We start from the raw sequence: 21,862 nt of genomic DNA, 5'->3' as shown, positions 1-21,862 counted from the left end.
GTATAGGATTGAGTAAATAGAATTTAACAAACAGAGTAACGGAAACAAGTACAATTCAAGGCAGTGCTGAAGTACTGGTTGCTAAAAAAAATAAAGAAGTAAAAAATAAAAGGTTCACAAAGCTAACAAGAACATTTCCTTGACACATCCTTTTTTTCTGTTTGTCCAGTCAGTACAAACCATCTTTTATAGTGCAGTTTTATTCATATATATATATTTATATATAATTCTCCCTCTGCCCAAAACATTATCCGTCGCCATTCTCCTATTTTTTTCCTCTCTTTCGGGTCAGTATGCCAAGTCTAGTGTGCGCGTCTTCTTTCCCTCTTTTGTTTTTTTTCCTTCCGTAAGATCCGTCGCTCCCCCCGGGCCGAGCTCCGTGTTCGCCCTCCACCCACCCCACCCCACCCCACCCGAACCCCCCCCAACACGACCACAGAGAAGCATGAAAAGGCGTTAAAACATTACAGGACTCAAAAAAGGTGAGAAGTTTCTTTCTTTTGATGATGGCAGGAAGTGATGGCAGGTGGGTGGTGAGAGGGACGGAGGGTGGTGGTGGTGGAGTGGGGTGGGTGTAAGGGAGGAGGAGGAGGAGGAGGAGGAGGAGGAAGAGGGGGATATTCACAGTTACAGTCAGAATCCAACGGTCCAGCTACAATCACTTCTGCTGTCATGATGATCACACACACCAGGGGGGCCGGGCAGCGGGCCGGGCCGACGGGCCCCGCCTCTGGTGGGGGGCCGGCCAGACCCATCACACCTCTAGCAACTCCATCCTCAGGCGATCCCTAGACACACACACACACACACACACACACACACACACACACACACACTAGGTCACATGTCACGTACGTGTGTAATCTACAGAGAACATTCTCATAATAAATGCAGGAATAATGTGGTGCTTTGTGGATCCAGATGATGACCAATGGGAAACAAGCCCCTTTGGAAAATCCATCTTAGCAAAGACAATTGTCATAATTTATTCACCTATATTAGCATGCCCTCAATCTATAATTCAATAGCCCAGACTCCTACTGATCTAAAAATAGCTACTCAAACACGGACCTTTGATTGCTTGAATAAGCTGCCTATCTGTATCCGAATGCCCTTCCCCTACCTGTTTTACACTGTCAGTCATAAACACTTCCCTGTTCATCAAGTACATCACATAACAACCACCACCCTGTTCCTACTGTCAATCAGAATAACCGCCCTGTTTATAATGCACATCACAACAACCGCCGTGTTCATTCTGTACAACGCACAACATCCGCCCTGTTTAACATCTAACTACAATCCCCATGTTGATAGTGTACATCAGACCCTAAACACCCTTTTCATCATGGGACTCACACTACCACCACACTGTTTATAATGTGCATCACAACAACCACCCTGTTTTTACTGTACTTTACAGCTTCATCGTGTGAAAGTGTTTTTATTGCTCAAATCCACAATCTGGCGAAGGACATTCTTGCAACAAGGCTAGGGTCGGGGGGTCATTAACAGGATGAATGTAAGCTTTGATTTACAGTACATATTTTATACTGTACACGATAACAATCACAAACCGAACCGAGAGGCAGACGTTGTGACCTACCTGGCCTGGCTGGCGTCCGTCTGCTGCTCCATGAAGGACTGGTTGGCCATTGGCTGCGGGTGGTCCTTCACGCTCTCCAACCAAGGGTCCTGGAGGACCCCAGGTGGCACTGATGTCCCGGGCCTCCCCCGCTCCCCGGCCTCGGCGGAGCCCATCAGGCCAAGCAGTGGAGAGTATGCATCCTGCCACACCTCGCGCTGACACAGGTTGATGCCTGCTCCCGCTCCCTCGTGGTGCATGGTCTGGTCTTGCTCCGGGGAATTCCTTCGCGCCATCAGCGGGTCCATTGGCACCTCACCGTTAGCCTCTCCGCGGGCGTTGGCCTCCTCCGACTCCGTTGGCAGGCGCTGGTAGCTCTCCAGCCACTTCCGCTGGCTGTTCTTGTGGATGTAGCGGCTGTCGCTGAACCAACGCACCACCTCCGACTTGGGCAGGCCAGTCATGATGCTTAGGTCCTCGTACTGCTGGCTGCTGGGCCAGGGTGTGCCGCAGAACACTTGCCGGAGGATGTGCACCTGGTGAGGGGTCATTTTGCCCCAGGGGGATGGAAAGGACGGCTGTGATAGGGGACTGTCGAATGTCTCTGGGTTCATTGTTAAAGGCGCAAAAATGTCCATATCTGACTTAGGCTCCAGGTCGTTCATCTTCTGTTTCTTCAGGTTGATCTGGATGGGATCGACCTTCAGCTCTGGACAGCACGGGTCCTGCTCAGGGGGGTCGTCCTTGATGAGTTGCTGCAGGATCGACATGCCTTTGATGGGGAAGTCCTTGGCGAACGGGCCCTCCTCCAGAGGCGACAGGCTGCTGCAGCTCTTGGTAATGACAGTGGTGCTGGTGCTTTCGTTTGGGGAGTTGCTGGTTGCATGGTTGGGGAAGTCGGGAACACTGTCGTTACCTGTAGTGCTGGGGCAATCACTACTTATACTGCCGTTTTTGGTGTGTTGGTTCGTATAGTTATTGCAGCCGCCGTTAGGCTTTGTGAACCGGGACTGCTCGTGTTGAGTCATAGTGCTGTTGTTGTTATAGGTGTTGCAGGGGATGTCAGTTATGCTGGTGTTATTCACAATCACTTTACTCTTGGTAGTGGCACCACCTTCCATCTCCATGGGTATAGTGTCCATTTTGACGTGCGTGTTGCCGTTTCTGCCGTGCTCCTCATTATTGCTCGTGATGTTAGAGCAGGTAACCATTCCGTTAGTGGGGCTGTTGCCGTTCACGTGCTTCTTTTTTCCAGCTTCCCCGCCGTTACTACAACTGGAATAACTGCTGATGCTGCTGCTACTGCTGCAACTGCTGCTGCTACTGCTGCGACTGCTGCTAGTGCTACTGACGCAGACACTGCCTCCAGCCATGTCCAGGCCATTGTTCTTGGTTGGCTCAAGCGGTGGCAGGTGGGTGTTCTTGCTCAGCACCTGCGCCGTTCTAACAACAGATGGAAACTTTGGGGGGTAGGCTGGAGCAGAGTAGGTGACCCTCGTGACCTTGGGGTTGGTGGACATGTTAGCTTGTGTGGTAATGACCCCAGTGGATCGATTTCTTAAACTGCCGAAGGGGATATTGGGCATGGGGTAGTGTGGTCCTACTGGGCCCAAGAGGGCAGGCTGGGAGGTGACGGTGCGGTGGGTGACCATGTGACTGGCATGCTGTGGCACTACCGGCTGCTTCTGCTGTGGCTGGCCCTGGAAAACAGTGTTGAACATCTTCCTCCTGGCCTCTTCGATCTCCTCGGGAGACCAGCTGATTCCCTGCTTGAGCCGCTGGGCGGTGAACCACAACTTGATCTGCTCCTCGGGGAACTCTGAGACCACCGTCAGATAGCAGAGCTCAGCTTTGGTCGGATAGGGGAACTTGCCAAAGGAGGTCTTGAGGAAGCTGCTGGTGTCCATGGCGGCATGGTAGGTCGGGATGCTGCTTAGAGGGATCATCACCTTTGGAAGGTCTTTAAAGGAATTGGAGGAATGGGAGGAGTAAAGGGGAGGCGTCTGCTGGTGAAAGACTTGATTGGACGTCGTCGTGGTCACGCGGGTGACGGTCGTCCTCGGCATAGCTGGGGCACCAGAAACACTGAGAGCCCCGTTTTGGAGTTCAGGCACATTTGTCAGCATGTTGAGGTCTACATCCTTTCCAGTGTCTATCTTTCGTACCTCCACAGTGTGGGAAACCACTATCTTTTTGTGCTCTCCCTTGGTTTTCATCATCTTTGCAATGGGTGTTTTGGTGAGAGACAGCCCAGACTCTCTGTAGTCTTCCCCACTTTCAGTGAAGAGACTTTGCTCCACGGTGGTCAACCCGTCCCTCTTGTTGACGTGGAGGGAGGCTGTGATGGAGCCTTGCATTATTCCTCTGTGGGCCTTAGCGTTATGCAGAGCCAGGGCCTCAAAACGGACAACCGATACCCCACAGTTGAGGCAGTAGAAGGTGGGCTGTGCTCTGAAGTCTATGTGGCAATTATGCATGTGGTCCAGAAAGTAGTTCAGGTCTCTGGACTCAAACCGACAGTTTGAGCAACTGTACGTGCCCCCTTTCTGTCCCCTGTTGATTTCGGGTGGTTTGGGGGACGTGTGTTGGTTGTGGCCGGACCCGTCTCCAGAGATGCTGAGTATGCTATCTTCTGGGATTGTGGGCAGGAGATCTGGCAGGCAGCCCATTATGATCTCCTCACGCATGTGCTTGGATTTGGATGGTATCATGCAGGGCACAGTGGACTTCCTCTTGCTAGCCATGGTGCTGTGCTGTGTGTTGTGTGTGTGAGTGACTGGTTGAAGGTCCGGTCTGATGGAAACAGAGGGCGGGTGGATAGTGGAGAGGTCAAACAGAGGTTTAGTGTCATGGAGCAGTTAATATGACATCACAGTGTTGCTTCATGATGGCCGGTCCGCCTCTTTAGGATTTCTGGTCCATGGACAAGTTTGCCTTCGTAGACTGCTGGAAACCTAGGACATAAGAGATTAAAAGTGAAAAAAAGATTGTCAAAAAGATTTAGCAGATCGATTTCATTCAAATAAGTGCATAACTCGTCTCCCAGTCAAGCTGGGCCATTTCCCCAAATTTGGAAACACAGAAGAAATAATGATAGTTTAAGTTCATTTTTGTTAGTTAAGACATGTTCTGGGGCGTGGGTTCCGGCCCATGGGACCATTATCTGATATTAAAAGATAAATCATGAAAACAATTCTTCAGAGCATTCTTAGTCAATATTTTTAGGGAGACAGTGTTTACATGTTTTATGTCCACAAGAATTCTGAAAGGCTTCACTAAATATCTCACTGCACCATGCCCACATGTCTCATTAGTCCCATATCAGACACTCTTCCTTAATGGAGGATTGCAACAGATGGCTTGGTAGATTTCTGTTATATCCTTGGATCCTCATTGCTAACCACTTCTAGAACTATCTTGAAATATGGCCTTTTGAATTTGACTAAAGGATAAGATTTCGTCAAAGTAAATTAGGTTCCGTTGTTGTTCTTGATCATAGTACATTAGGACTCATTAATTACTGACGGAACGAGTCATTTCATTATTTCCATGAAGGACTGCCGAGTTCATCCTTCAAAAAGTGTTGAGATGTAATTTAGAAAAATGTTAATTGTCCACACCAAGAAGTGTTCAAGGAGAAGCTAACAATGCGATTAAGTACCGTCACCTGCCTTGCTGCACATATTCTGAGATCCCGACTGAGTTGAAGTGTTTTGTTCATTTGACTCTGTCGGTGCCAGATGTGTCCAACACTGCCAGCAACATGACATTGTGATGAGCAACCAAAAGAAAAGTGAAAATATATTCATAACTGTTTTTAGGTTTTAGGCTTAGTGTTCCACTGCTGACACGTTATTAATTAAAATAATTAGAAAACGTTTCATGAAATTTTTGAAAGTATGTTAGGAGTTTGTGTCAAATGCAAATGAGCATCCTGACAGGGGAATTAATAAAAAATGAGTTAATATGTTTATCACTGAAATACACTGGGTCAACCTGACCGGCTTTTTGGATGTTTCTGAAAAACAAACATATGATAGTTTGTATATATGACAACCTACTTTTGTATGACTATTGGTCAAGTGCGTGCAGATACACATTCAAGCATTCTATAACTGTGAGTGTGTACTTGGGAAATTGCTTCACACAATCATGTGCTTCACATTAAGGCCAGCGACTATGCTGCCAAGTTTGGATCCCAGCCACATTTAAAATTTGACAGAGGCTATATTGTACAATCCAATCATGATGCAGTGCAAAGAACCCTATGGGTGCATCATATGATTAGTACCTGACCCAGATAGTCATGTCGGTAGCATGTTCTAATAAATTGCATGTAGTATGAGGATTCTTGCCAACATGCCTATACAGTCTGAGGACTCAATACAATATGTGAGACTCTTTAAGCATTGAAGATGATATCCAAGCTGCCTGTCCCATCGTAATAACAATGGTGGTCGGAGGATAATGAGAAAGTGTGTTCACAGTGCTCAACTCTTTATAAAGGTCCCACTGGAAACAAGTAATATCATATCTAATATAGATTTTTATGGCTCTGGCCAAGGCAAAGTTCATATCTGCCCAGTGATTGTTTATCATTGGTAAAGATATCCATTGTTATCTTCCCATACGATACGAGTATGCGGAACATGTTGCTTGGAAAAATATAATAAAACATATGCAAGTCAGAGCTCTCATTTCAATGCCCTTTCGGTGAACTCCCGACACACTGCACAAACACACACACTCACTCACACACTTCCTTTTTACCATTCCCCAGATTTGTGAGACCCGCAAATGTTTTATGTTTGACACACAGCTGAAAACGGCTCTCACTCCATCATTAGTGATCCATATCATTTAGCCTGCCGCTTTCCATGGAAAACCCATCATTTAGAGCCTGTTTATGCTGCGATTTTAGCACACCTTAACCTTTCATGCTGGATTATGGAGATGGCGCAGCATTTAAACGGCACATACTCGTGACCGATTGTATGTCTCACAGCATTAGCAGATGCCAAAAAGTGGACTTTAATACATAGGCGTTTAGCAGTCCTGCCGTGCACTCTCACCAGAGCCGACTCACTGGTGAATAAAAGATGAACCTGTTCCAGGACGAACGTAAAATCTAAATGAAAGGACCAGCTAATAGGACACGCTGATCTCCAGACAGACTGCAAGGTATCCTTAATAACCTCATTCCTTTTCAGACCTTTAGACAAAAAAAAACGGTAACCAAACACAATAAACAGAAACAGCAACTCCAACAACGACAACAAAAAAACTAGGTCAGGAGCATCTTATGCACTAATCCTAGTTCAGTGCACGCAGACGTGTGCATGTGCTGTATGTTACGCCGCTGGAGAGGTCATGATACTCTCCCGTTCCCTCCACAACAGCACACTCGATTAACCCCTGGTGAGGACAAGGGGTTCACAGAGTTTGTTCCACTGAACTAAAAGGGATTTTGGAAGGCTGTCCTCACGCAAGAGAGGCATCTGATCATGCACATCCAAAACATCTGTGTGAGAGACCTTTGTTATGCTTTTCCATTCTAGAGCCTCTTTTTCTGTACAGGGAGATTGGTCCTCATTTGGTGTCCTTGTTGATGTGGTTGCCGCTGCATTTTCTATTGTTCATTCTTAAACAAATAATGCTGTCTGTTTTTCTTTTCCTTCTTTTCTTAAAATGGCAGCACAGTATAAGTCGCAAGATGTTTGGACATAGCTGAAATGGGGGGAAAATTATGCTGCAGAGATGGCAATTTCGGTCAAGGCAATTTGACTTGTCTGGTGTACTATCCTACAGCGGGCCCAGGGGGATGCTCCGTGACAGGACAGACAACGGCGAAACCCGCCTTGCATGCATGTGAAACCTCCAAAAAACCAGACACATTTTTTTGCTTGGAAACTTATGTAAAAAAAAAAAAAAAAAAAGAAACAGGTCACCGATCAAAAGAATGGGCTGCTTTATCTGGCGAGGGCGACGTGCGATCAGACACAAGACAAGGGCCTTGCAGATGGAGAGCCATTGAAAGGGGCTTTCTGAAAAGCCCGTCCTCGTGTTTCAGCCGGCGAGCTAGACAATGTTGAGACGATGGCAGTAACTGGTGTGTCGTATGTCCCCGCGCCGGACCCGCCAGCAGCTGCTTGGCATACATGGAAAGAAAACCGCGGTTTCTTTCTCACATGAGCGGACGAGGATTGAAAAAGCGAGAAGGTGATGGACCGCAGACTTCTCTGCGCTTCCGGGGGCCGCGGCAGGGCCAACGGGGATGCGTGTTAATGACCACCCAATTCAAAATAAACAACCGTTTTTTTGGGGTGTGTAAACCTGGTTACATTACACGCGACCCACTCCCTCGCAACCCTCTTGTCTTATTTTATGTCCCAGTGATTTGTTTTACCATGAGGTTTCCCTCTTGCACCCTTTAAACATACCCCTAACAACATTATATTTACATCTCATTAATAATTGATCACTTGCTCCACAGTTTTAAATTACAAACAGTGCGCTGCTCCTCTTTCAATAAATCAATTTCAAACATGAAAAAGGCACTTCGTTCCTTTCATCGCCACATAAATTGCTTCAGTAATTATAGTATTTAAAAAAAAAAAACATCTCCAATTTGAAGTGGGCTACTACAAAATGGAAGGCAGAGGCGCGCTGTGGGGCGGTCGCTGGAAATTACAATTCAATCAACAAACACCTCCAGTGAAATCAGAAAACCCCCCACCGATGTGTTGGGGGTCACCTACAGCCGACACGAGCGCCACAGCGATTGGGCCATTTGTCTTGGCGTTCGTCGCAAAAATAGGTGAGTAGTATGGAAGGGAAAGGAAGGACAAAGGAATAGGAAGTGAAGACAGTTAGGAGTGAATTGAGGAGGGGGGGGGGGGTGACTGATGATAATGACACGCAGCGCCATTTCAATATTCCACCTTCTGCAACACATCACTGGCACACACACTCACACACACATACACACACACAACGCAAATGCACACACACACACACACACACACGCACACACACACACTTCAAGCCTCCCCTGAATAATATTTAACACCTGCACCATTTTGAAATCTTAAATCTTTGAAGTAAAGAATCTGCTTCAGGTCCCTTGATGTCGGAAATGGAAACCAGACAAATGAAAAAAACGCCAGTGATATCATTATTATTATTATTATTATTATTACACCGTTTGTTTCCAATATTGGAGAATGTTGTTCAATATCAATTTGTCTATTTTTTTGCATTGTATAAAATCCACTGCCATGATGGCTGACAGGCAGCGTAGCAAGGGGGAACTCATGTCCGATATATTTAAATTATCCCCAAATCTGTCGAGGGAGAGAATTCTTCTGCCAAGCATCCATTAAATAGATTAACGTCATGTGAGAGGATCAGCTGGACACCCGAATAGGAGCCAGAAACAGATAGCAATTACTGGGGAATTACACGGTGAAGCGGACTTGAAACAACATGTCCTTTATAAAAGTGGGATCCGGTCTCGGGAACTCTGAGTGACACGCGTTTTTTCCAGGGGGTATTTTATTTGTTTTTTTTTGGCTGGTCCTGTCCACTGCGGAGACGTGGGCGTCTCCTGGGTCCCGTCTCATAGGCCGCATGGAGAGTAAGTTGTGTGTTTTGTGGGCTGGGGATTGGGAGGGGTGCGGCCATCTTTGGTCCGGTGGGGTACGCTGGCTGGCCATAAAGGAACAAACGGTGGCAGTGAACAATCAAGAGTCATCATGGGGTCGCTAGCCTCTGCGCTAATACAGCCTCCCACACTTCTGCCAATCTTCCTCGGTAAGTGCTGTTTATATGTTTGTGTGTCTATGTGTATGCGTGTTTGAGTGTATGTACGCGTGTGTGCTTTTGCAAGAGTGTGTGTGTGTATGTATGTGTGTGTGTGTGTGTGTGTCTATATGTATGTGTGTGCGTGCTCGGTATGTGTGTGTGTGTGCGGTCGGTATGCGTGTGTATGTGTGTGAATGTGTGGGTCTATGTGTATGTTTGTGGTCAGTGGGTGTGAATGTGTGTGTGTGTGTGTGTGTCTATGTGTATGTGTGTGCGTGCGTGTCCCCTGCTTGGGTCGCAGGTGTTGTCAGACGTCTTCAACCTCCTCAACATACACCCCTCCCTCCCTCCCTGGTCTCCCTCCCTGACCGCCCACCCCGGCTCTACCTCCATGCCTGCAGTCCCGTCCGCTGGGAGACCAGTCGGCGGTGCCACTCATGTGTTAAAATCGCCATGGCAACCCCTCTCTTCCCCCACAACACTACACACAGAAGGGCCACTCGCCCACACCCACCCAACCTCAAGACACACGAGTGCACACGCACACACCCACATAAGGAGGCAAGGTACACACACACACGCACACACACACACACACACACACACACACACACACACACACACACACACACACACACACACACACAGTCTGACTCAAGGTACAGACACAGAAATACACACACACACACACACACACATGCAATTCCTAAGGCTGAGTCCGGTGCAGGACAAAACTTAATCCACATGGGCCTGGCAGACATCTTTAAACAAGTGCATTCATGGTTTAGTCTGTTTTCACATCACTTGGTTGAGGTCAGTGGGGACTTTTATTTTCTAGCCACAGAAACATGCCATATTCCTCTGTTGCCTTGGTGTTTATGGCACCGGATTTGCGTTCCCGGGCGTGCATTGTATACGACGGCAAACCGCTGTTCACTAACAAACGGCCGGAAAACAAACGTACAGAAAGAAAAACCCGAAACAAAATCGGAGGGAAGAAAGCGCCATATTATATAGAATAAAAGGAGGTGCGGACCGCGAGTGTAAATCAGGACAGAGGTCCGGGCGCCACATCTCGACGCATCTCTCCTGAAGCCCTGTGTCGTCTCCTGTTAAAGCCAGCGCCATTGAAAACCTACATTGTTCCCCTAACCCTACTGTGGCCCTGATGAATGACAGACAAATAAACCTTGGTGCACGCTGGGGAAGAAGAAAACACTGACTCATGCATCCCTTTTTTCACCACTTTTGGGTAAATAACTCCTTCAGTTCTGTCGCCAAGACTACAGGCATTGATTTGGCAACTTAAAAAAAATAAAAAGAAAGCAAGAAAGAAAGATGGCGCCGCGCGGCACGTTGCTCCTCGGTCCATCCCTAAGATGGCTGACACCAGAGGCTCTTTTTTCAACTGCCAGAACTTGGTAAATGCCAGCTCCTGCTGACCTGAACCTTTTTGTGCACTAAAGTGGCCGTTGCTCATGAGCCCCTTGCCCTCTCTTCTCTCCATGTTGTGAGCATTGGGAGGCTTCTTTCAGGGTCGAAACTGCGCACACACGCCAAAGCTTGTATGAGAAGAGGCAAACCTCTGGATTTGATATGTACTGCTATGCGAGGGGAACGAAGCAAATACCAAGCCAAAACTAAAAGTATATGTGTGTGTAGAATTACATTTCTTCTGTCTTTTGTTTGTTCTATTTACAAAAGGCAAATAAGGACAACGGGTGAAGTATTCTGCTCGAACAGGAGCCATTTCATGGATGTTTTGTTCGAAAACAGCCAGGAAATTGATGTGGCTGGCATTACAGTTGATTTTCCTCCCAACTTGAGGAATGTTATACACTTGATGTCATCTTAAACAGCAAATCATGACCACATGACCTTCCTCTGTCTCCCTCCCTGACAGGAGAGCAGTGGCGAACCGTCGGGGCCACAACACAATGCCGGCCCTGCCGGAGTCTCTCTTCGCCGGAACGCTGAGATCCTTAAAGTACAGTATGGTGTAAGTGCAGCAGCACAGGGCAAAGTGTTCTGCCGCTACCTTTTTATATTTGCAGAGGTGAGTGGGCCCACCGGACCCATTACCCTGTATCTGTGTATACAAGCCCTCTGTGTTTTGGCCATAACTAAAACTGTGAGCTGTTCCTAATTGCAGAGAGTGAGGGATGAAAGGCAATATGCGTGGCCTCATTAGAACAGTTCCGGGAAGGGGGGTGGGGGGGAGGGGCAGGGTGCGGTGGAGGGAAGGCAGGAGAGGGGGGGGGGGGGGGGGGGGGGAGCGTTCCCAGGCACCCACAAAGGCGATTGACATTCCCCCAGTGCAGCACCGGCTTTCGTTCAGGAGAGAAGCCCCTCCACAGGCACCTTACTCCCTGGACCCAAAGCGGGAGAGCCCGGCTCAGTTCAAGCTTGGCAAGTGACAGAACCCCCCCCCCCCCCCCCCCCCCCCCCCCTTTGTTGTGTCTGCAATCACACCTGCAGAGTGAAGAATGTGAATGAAGCAGGAATATGCTTGTGTTGTGTGGATTACACAGCGCTTGCACCAGCACAGTAAATCTGAGATATATTCTGTTAGGACACTCCTGGCAACAGGGGAGTTGCCAGAAAATTGCCAAAAGAAATGTGGTATATGTGGTAATTGTCAGGACTCAAATGGACCATATATAAGTCACAGGGTTGTTACAAATGAAAAGTGCTGCTGTTCTTGCTGCTTGGCCAATACAGATTTTTTTGGTGACACAGGACCTACACATGGCAACATTAGTCAGCAAAGTGGTCCCTCCCCTCAGGGGAAAGGGAGACACATGGCAATCATCGTTACGCCAACATGTCATGTATGTTCATACAGTACATGTCGCTAAAAATACATTGGACTGCGTGAGGACGAGTAATATTATATCATTACTCATAAAAGGGTTTTTCAGACAGAGGTGAATTTGTAACCATTATGTTGGCGTTATAGACAGCGTTGTTACGAGGAGATATTTTTTATGGTATGTATTATATGAGGAGCCGCGACAAGCCTTAAAAGAAGAGGAGGAAATGAAATATTTTTGTACGTGGTGATAAGGGCCTGCCTAACTGCTCTAGAAAAAAAATGATTTGTTGGTGAGTTCAAAATCAATAGGCATTCACAAAATTACATTTAGCATGCAGATACGATTCGTGGACCCAGACTAAATTAATCTGACGATGACTATGGCTACTATTTGAAGTTTGTCTTTTTTCAGAATCGAAAGTCCTCACTTTAAGGCAAAACGAAACATTCGCCGCGTTGGTTAATAAAATAAGGAGATACGTCACATTCTATAGCGTGCGAGAGCGCAAACGAGTCGATGAATACATTCTTCTCGTAAGTGTAGCAAACTGGCGCGTTAACCCGTTCACTTCGCACGGCTGTGGGCAAACACTGCCTCTCAGCTTACTTCTCACCACAGATCGGCTACTCTAGCAAAGATAAAGCCTAATGAATATTCCCCAAAAAATCCTTACTCCGCACACCCTCCACCCCCCACCTACTGTCGCCATTTTATACATTGGCGACTTGATATAAACTGCCTAGACTACAGCACCATATAACATGCAAAAGCGAGGCATTAGTTTCTGTCCACAACTTGGTATCGCACACTCGTAATAACAAGTATGACCGTTGGATTGTTACATATTATTCTTACCTTAATGGTTGGCCCGGGAGACGGAATCCGACATTAATATATAAATGAATAATATTAGATTAGCTCCCTTCGTTCAGCTTTGAGAGGAGGGGGTGGGACGTCTCCTCAAGTGAACCCGGTGAACTGGCGTGAACTCGCTAGTGACCACATGCAAGGTACATTACCTATCCTGGTACACAGTATGGACAGCAAACAACTATGGTCGGCGGCGCAGGACGAGGCAGCCAAAATTATAGCGAGTGTATTTCCTATGAACACGTGATTCAAAGCGTCACCCAAAATCCAAAAGCCCTTTCATCTAAATTTTGGAAAGGGCGGGGAGGGGACGGGGATTGTAAGGGGGAGGGAGGGTGATACGTACATTGGGCACAGGCACATTTGGGTATGTTGTTAGGGTAAGGTCTCGGAGCGTCTACGTATATGCTACAATGGCGCCACGGAGAGGGCTAAACGGGTGAAATATATGGCGAGGGATTTTTGGTTTTTACTGTATCCACCACACGCTTTGGCAACCCTAATGTATTGTTAATGTAAACATTGTGAAGTATACATTTTAAAGATGTTCACATAATAAGCATTTTAATAACCCTCGTGACCTTGTTTGGCCTTCCATGCGTCAAGACGCGCGGCGTACGCTTTGCTGTATGCTGTCTACAACACACCATCTTTCTAAAACACAAACACTTACAATTACTTTCGCTTTCTGAATACCATTGTCAAATCCAATCCAATATTAGCAATAAATAGCACTTGCTTCCACTGAAAAATACTTTAAGCGCCATGGCGCCTAATAGGAAGATCACAATCATTAATCAATTCATTAGAACCCATTATTGACTAAGTGAATTCCACACATTGATTTGATTTATTGGGAATCATCCGAAGACACACCAACGTAAACAATAATACCATAACATGTACATACATGCATGAGTATGATCTAACTGGCTATATGGGACGTACAATCATTTATAACATAGGCGTACATGATTATATAGTGTGCGTAAAATCAGTTTCCACGTCAGTCATTGATTAATCTCGCTCATTCCATGTGGCTGTTGTGGGTGTTGTAGGCTACAGTAGTAACCAGAGATGGGTGAGTCGAAGAGGGATGTACTTTAGGTTTGTTTGCCTCCAAATGAGCCAATGAGCGTCAACTTGGCCCAGAGTGACAGTCTCACAATGCATGGCCGGAGCGCAAGTGTGCGTTGACGACAACGGGCCAGCCAATGCTGATCTCGACACCAGCAGAGGGGCAGGAGCAGAGGGAAAAAGCTAAAATACAAATTACGTACAGTGAATCCTCGTCACCTTTTAGGCCTACCTGATACGTTGCGGACTCATTTTAAAAGTTCTAATGATGGCGGCCTTGTCGCAATGTTTAGAAGATTCACCCGCAAAGTGGGCTACCAAAAAGTCAAACGATTTGAATCTACAAGAGTTGTACAACGAAAGTCACCGACTTGCTTTGGAGGAGCTTGTTTCCTGTGGGACCGACAAGTTTATGGACTTTCTCAAAAAAGAGAGAATTCCCAACTTCATCTCGGATGAGGAAATACAGCGGTTAGTGCGGAGTGCTGTGGTCCCTCGGTGCCACTCAATCCACGGGGATGACTTTGAGCAGTCAGTTAGCAGTTCAATGGACTGCTCTTCCGTTACATATTTCCCCGAAATCTCCGATGTTGACCCCCCGCTGTTGGAAGTCGGCTGGCCAGCTTTTACTACAGGCTCCTACCGAGGAGTTACCCGTGCCGTTGCACATTTTCAGCCAAGCTACGGAGAGTGCATTTATAGCTGCAAGGAAGCTGCACGACGAATGATTAAAAGTGCAAAAGAGGTACGGATATTGCCAAAAATGCATAGTAAAAGCTTATCGTGTCGTTTTTGGGTGCAATTATTAATTATATCGGAATAAGTTATAACACACACACACACCAACTAACTTCACATGCAGGCCTAAAGGGTTTGTACATCATTGGATTTCCTATATCTCACGAATGGACGTGGCCATGTTCAAGACCTCCAGGCCACACACACACACACACACCCCTATATATTTATAATAGATACTGTGCGTGTGTGTGTGTCCTAGTGGATTCATGATTCATTCCAACGAATTTGGGAAAAAAATATGTTCCTTAATGTTGGATATGCTTGTCAACTTCAAAAGGCAGATGTGCCCGTGCTACGCCCTCATTATGTGCCCCAACCTGCAACTTGAACGTCATAAAAAAGGAACGTGCTCGAATGGGCGCGGAATGAATAGAACAGCAAAACTCTACGCATGCTTCTTTATGAGTAGGAATGTACATAAGGCTATGTATTGTATATGTACTATTTAACATATAGTCTCTTATACAAATCGTGCAACATATAAGAGAGTTACCATCTTGAAGGTTTGTCTATTACAATGGCTGCAGAAATGGGTAAGCCTGTATTATATGAATTTGCATTCTTTTTTTATTATGACCATGTGATTATCAGGTTTTGTAACGCCAGATATTTGTACCTGTCTGATTGTCTGCTCAATATCATACCCAGCAAAGATCAACCCAAATAAATAAATATATTATTTTAAGCAGCTCCAAAATTTGGGAAGACAATGGGCCCACTTGTCTCCAGCACAGAAATGATTTGTTTGCTGACCAATCTTTACAGCTCATTGCCATGGTAACAGACCAGAGTCGATAGAAAGCTCATCAGAGTGCACATTACATGGTGCGTGTGTGACAGAGTCCCACTGCGCCGCGTGTTTGAACGAGGGCCTTGAATTTGCCAATAATAAAATAAAAAACCCAATCATGTGCCCCATCTAGTCCTGCAAGGCTGCAGTCTCAAATGAATTTCATTGTATTACCTTGGTACTTTTCCATTGCAGGTGATTGCCATAGTTACCGACTCACTCACAGACCTGGATATCTTCAAAGATCTTCAGGAGGCATGCACCCGCCGAAATGTGCCAGTCTACGTCCTCCTCGACCAAACCAGCGTTTCTGCCTTCCTGAAGATGTGCAACGATGTCGGCATCCGTTTGGACGACCTGCGTGTATGTCAGCCGTGTGTACACAGGGTGGTGTTTTTCTGCCTGCCTCAGGACAATTGGAAACCGTTTAACATATCTTTGTATTCATTTATTTTGCCTTCCAGTTTTTTTTCCTTACCCTTTTTTTTTCTTTCATACAGCAAATGAGGGTGCGATCTCTCCGTGGCACAACATATTACCTGCGATCTGGAGCCAGTATATCTGGAAAGGTCCACGAGCGCTTCATGCTTATTGACGGAAATCGCGTGGCAACCGGTTCCTACAGGTAGTTCACTGGGTTTCCCTCCCGGCGAAACGGGAGACATACAGTATATGATGTATTTAGGACACATGTGTTACTAAATACTCTACCCGGCCCTCCATGGTGTCGGTGCAGTGAGCTACTGGCACAATGTGGTGACGGGTTTCTGTTCCACTGTCAAACACTCACCTCATCAAAAAGTGCTTTTGCGGGATAAGGATTGGTGTTTTTGGTGTCGGCAGGTTCAACTGGACCGACGGGCGCCTGAACAGCAGCAACCTGGTGGAGCTCTCTGGCCAGATCACAGAGAAATTCGACGAGGAGTTCCGCATCCTCTACGCCCAGTCGCTGCCCCTCAGCAGCACCCCGGACCCCCCGCGGGCCCGCACCAGCGGCGCGCATGAGCGCCTCCTCCTCCTCAAACACACCAACGCCATGTCCTCCCCGCACAGCGCCAGAGCCGGACCCGCCGCACGCATGCTGTTCCTGACCAGCACGCCTGGTCGAAAGCCCCGGGCCCTGGTGCCGGACCCCCTGACCGGAGAGGCCGGGTCAGACTCCTCCGTGCTCGGGGATGAGTGGGCGGAGAACCAGCCGCAGCACATTGAGGAGATGCCAGGGATCCAGAGCGAGCCTCCCACCTCCCCGACACCAGAGGCCTCCAGCGAGGTCGCCACCCAGGCTCGCTGTGCCATGGTGGACTGTGGCTCTCAGACCGAGCCCGGGGGCCTCGGCCACCCGAACGGCCCTCACCGCGCACCGGAGAACACTGTTGCTCCATCACCCACCGCCGAGCCAACCACAACCACCGCCACAACAGCCAACCGCGAGCCAACAACAAGCCCCGCCCCGTACCCAGCCGGTCCCCCCCCCAGGGGGCTGGGCCCCATCTCCCCCGCCCGGCGGGTGTCCGACCCCAGGTCTCCGGTCGTGACCCGCGACCCAGCAGCAGGTCCTACCGCCGACGCCAGCCTCAGGGACTGCTTCACCAAGCTTAGCAGAGAGCGCCAGCTCCACTACTCGTCCATCCGCAGCAGGCTTGAGAGCATGGTGAGCGTGTTGTCCCAGAGGAGGGAGCTGGCGGATGTCACCAACGTCAGCCACACCGCAGCAGCGGGGCCCAGGGCCCAGCGAGAGTGCGGAAAGGAGCAGAGTGCCGGGATGCTGCCTGGGGAACATGTGAGCGTGGGCACGTGGCCAAGAGCCAGATGTCTCCACTAAATATCTCTCTTTTACACTGCAAAGAGTTAAACGCTTTTAGTGCGATTCAGGGGAAGATGGAGGGTTTTTATGGTTGATTTAGGGTGTGCTGGGGAATTTAACACTACGATGCTTTTCTGAAAGAGTAGCTTCATGTACCTCAATCCTGTGCCTTTTTTATGTCTACGTGTCTTCTTGTCTATGGACGTTTTTTTACTTTAGTTTTTTTGTGTGCGTGGGTGTCGGAGGCTGGGATGATGCAATACCAAAGCGGATTAATTAAGACCACCCAGAAATCAAGTTAGAAAAAGTGCAATAATGCTTTGGTCTTTGTTGTTGTAAGTGATACCATCTACTGAGAAAGATAGTATCTTGAAAACGTGGTTAAACTAATGAATTTGAACCTAAAAAGAATCTGTATAGTTAATATAATTGTAGTACTTTGAAAAATGTCTTACCTGCTGTAACTACATGGTAACATTCCAGAATAAATCTCATTCTGTGATCAAAAATATCTTTCTGATATAGTTACAGTATTAAGAACATCTTTGATGCCTTACACACATTCCATAAAATTAACGAAGCATGTGTGTTTGAAAAGTTCCATTACATTCTTATCTAGCAATAAGAAATAAGAACTCAAAGACAAAAATGAAACTTGTTTCATGAAACATGAGAATGAGTAGTGAGTTGGAAGAATTACAAGATAAAGCACAGAGATGGCTAACAACAATTTCCACTAGTTATTCTATCCCCTTCTGGTATGTTTTCCTCACTCTATTGACTGACACTTTCTTGACTTTTACTCTCTCTGGCTAACATTAGTTTAATGTGCATTCAATGTTTAACAAATAGTTCAGAGGGAAAGTTGCCAGAGAGAATCAACACCCATGCCTTGCTGCTGCTGTGCACTCCTCTGATTGGTTGGCAGACATCACCTGAGGTGCATGGCAGCTGACAGAGAGCCAGAGAGAGAGAGAGTTCAGAACACTGGGAGGTTAAGGGCGAGGGAGGAGAACGAGGCACGAAAGAGCGCAACAGATAACTCACTGTTTCACACAATCACTGGAGCCAACCTATACCTTTTGTAGCTTTGCTCACATTATTTATATTTGAGTGTTTTTATATTGTGTTATTTATAAAATTATGTGTTAAGGGAAAATGCCCTAATACTGCTGTCGTGCCAGGCCAGGAATTATTATTATAATTGCCATATTGTCATAATTGCTATTATTTCAATTGCAATTTTTTTTGCATTGTACGAAAACACTACTTATGTTTATTCAAACTATATACAATAATTAAAGATAGAATTGGTATAATAAATTGGAACAACGGAGCAATTATAATATCAACATAGTTTCTAACTGCCGAGACCACAGGTAGTGGTAGATCAGGAAGTTGGTAATATTCCAAATAAGGTTATCACTGCCAAGTATACTGATTGATTTAGCTCAATTTATCAGTTGTATGCGAGCCTAAATGGAGCTGTTCACAAAAATATGTGGGAGTGGGAGTTTGGCCAGCCAGTGTGTGTGTGTGTGTGTGCGCGCGCGCGTCTGTGTATGTTTGTGTGATTAAGTGTGTGTGTGTGTGTTTGTGCATATGATGGGTGTGCATCTCTCGCAAGTCAGGCACATCAAAACGCTGTCGTATTTATTATGTAAAAATCGTGCACTTAAGGGAATTGTTCTACGAGTAAATGGAGTGGTGTTAATGTATGAGAGGAGGGTGGTTGATTTTAATTGGCTGTTGCGAGACATCCAGTCGTGTGCTAATGAACGAAACAGTAGGGGACCCGCACAGCACACAACAATCCGCGCAGATTATTTTCCGCTCGTTGGTAAATTTCTCCCTAATAACATGACAATGTGCAAAATATTTCCAGGGCTTCAATTGCTTTTGTCAACTACATTCATAGGGCATTTGTGCTCAAGGGCGCGTCGATGACTTCTCTCAGCCACCAGAGAGAGCTCTGTAATTGGAAATGAATTGAAGCGCGGGCTACCTTTCAGAAAATCCGTCTTGATATTAGGATACATACCGAAATTGTGCGTTTAGATTTACACAATATTTAAGGGTTAATATTAGCTTGTTTAACTGTAATCTACATGATGAATTGTACGTTTGTTATATATATATATTTTTTTATATAACATTTTATTATGCATGTATATATATATATATATATATATATATATATATATATATATATATATATATATATATATATATATATATATATATATATATATATATATAAATACACAGACACATCCTCTGTCTGGGAGTCTTTGTATAACAATAAACTGCAATCACTATAGGCGTACTCGTTGTTTAAATGATTACGAGGTGGCTAGAAAAAGTAGACACTGCCACCAAGTGATGTCTTTCTGTTATGATTATCCATTATGTTTTTAAGGAATTTATTATACTGGTTATAACTCTTATTCTGGCAAAAAAAAATTCAATTTCTACTTCATATTGGTTTATAGAAAAACAAGTTTTTTTAAATGCAATACTTCAACCTATCTATGTCACTCTGTGGTCATTTAACGTCAAACAAAGCAACAATGAATGTATAATTCAATATAAATTCATTCATTCATTCATTTTGATTGAAATCATTATCAAATTTGCAAAAGAAGAACCGTCTATTGATTTGCCAAAATAAATGAGTGTTAGTTAGTTTCATGGTCATGTAGCCTCTCAACCTTACGGTGTCCCAATGGACAACATAAAGCAGAGATGACCCACAAGCCTCCCAGTTAAAAATATCCTTGTATCCATCACAGGTTAGTTATACTGCCCCTCTCATTGCCTTGTATTGATCAGCTCATCATCTGCATGCCACACACATCACAATACATCCCTAAAATATACCCAGATTTAATTTATAGGACCCTAACCCTTACCCCACATTGAGATTGAGTGAGTGAGTGAACACAGCAGGAAACAGAGCGGGTACAACCATCAAGTGACTGTCGATGCTCACTGCTGTTTCTGGTTCTGGAAGATGTCGACTGTGCGGGGCAGGTCACATAACAACTAGAGGTCATCTGATTCCAAGTTTCTGTGCTAGTTTTGCTTGCGGACGCAGGTTGACAGAGTGAATCCTTGTCTCGTCAAGTGAGGCTTTTAATTAGACCAACTGTGGCTGATGAGGTTGAGGCTTGATTACCGTCCCTTCATTAGTCAGAACGTAAGCTATTGCCTCTCCCCAGGGCACCGTTTGGCACCAATAAAAACAGCAAAGCCTCTTACTTGGTATTTTACACTTACATTTACCCTGCACCTAAACAAATATGCACACACACACTCACGGACACACACACAAGCTCACACTTGTCTACTTGTTAACTTGTTATCAGCTTAAAAACAAATATACACAAACAGACAGACACAAACACACACACACAAACACACACATACTCATTGGTCAACTTAAATCAGCTTGGATGGACCTCGGAAATCCGGTCGTTGTTTTTAATTAAAAAACTAAAAAAACTAAAGACATCTAAAACAATTGCTGGTGCGGTGAGCCGTCCACCTTATCAACCGTCCCTGTCATAATGAATCTTGTTGTCCATGCCACCTCAGCCTTGTTTTCCATGAGGGCAGCGGAGGGTAGTCACCACTCTGGAGGAGGAGGTGGAGGTGGTGGTGAAGGATGAGGAAGCCGCCGTCTCGTTCTGCCCCAGGCCACAAAACACTGATAATGAATGTTCATCTCATTGGAAAATAAGTGCACCCATAGGCCCAGGGAAAAACCGTGCGGTCAGGATTATGCTGCTGCCGCTGCTGGCCGGGCGTTGTTTGGGGTTGAGTGAGTCAGTCTCCTGACAGTGACACGCACGTTCACCCAGGCTGCATGATAGCCTGTCACTCCCCAGTTGTTAAAGCGCTGATGCCACTCTGCTGTGTGGGCCGGTGCAGGTGGAAGCTAATGTACATAGGTCCTTTGTGCTAACTGCATTGCAAGGTTTAACATGCGCACACAAGCGCCTGCGCATGCACATGCACGCACCCCCAGACGCACGCCCCACACACACACACACACACACACACACCCTCAAACACATAAACACACACGCACACACACACTGTCCAACAGCAACGGGAGCTGCTATTTTTAGACAGGTACAGCTGCTCCTTAACACACAGCCCCTTAAAGCAGCCTTACGCAGGAGATTTATGGCAGAAGCCCTCGTGAAACAGCTGTAGCGTCTCACCACTTGCTCAAGGAATACAAGCTCAGGTCTCTCAAGCAGACCCCATGTTGTTGAAATAACCCCCTTTATTCGCTGTTCACTGCACCC

General features: G+C 46.2%; 2 protein-coding genes across 2 annotated transcripts; one reads left to right on the top strand and one right to left on the bottom strand.

Annotated features, from left to right (window-relative positions):
• Nucleotides 1-434: 434 nt before the first annotated feature.
• On the bottom strand, nt 435-13,299 carry zhx3a (zinc fingers and homeoboxes 3a). Its single transcript, XM_079748367.1, has 3 exons — nt 13,060-13,299; nt 1,607-4,539; nt 435-788 (listed from the first exon to the last, which is right to left on the bottom strand). Exons 2-3 carry the CDS (start codon nt 4,327-4,329, stop codon nt 755-757), a joined length of 2,757 nt encoding a protein of 918 aa, XP_079604493.1. The 5' UTR covers nt 4,330-4,539; nt 13,060-13,299; the 3' UTR covers nt 435-754.
• A 1,016-nt stretch (nt 13,300-14,315) lies between these two features.
• fam83d (family with sequence similarity 83 member D) lies at nt 14,316-19,546 on the top strand. The gene is made up of 4 exons (XM_079748373.1): nt 14,316-14,896; nt 15,938-16,105; nt 16,243-16,367; nt 16,586-19,546. Exons 1-4 carry the CDS (start codon nt 14,417-14,419, stop codon nt 17,562-17,564), a joined length of 1,752 nt encoding a protein of 583 aa, XP_079604499.1. The 5' UTR covers nt 14,316-14,416; the 3' UTR covers nt 17,565-19,546.
• Nucleotides 19,547-21,862: the final 2,316 nt, after the last annotated feature.

This window comes from Pollachius pollachius, assembly GCF_949987615.1.
Source record: "Pollachius pollachius genome assembly, chromosome: 12".
NCBI lineage: Eukaryota > Metazoa > Chordata > Actinopteri > Gadiformes > Gadidae > Pollachius > Pollachius pollachius.
The sequence above is the reverse complement of the archived record's forward strand: the minus strand, read 5'-3'. Positions and strand labels throughout refer to the sequence as shown.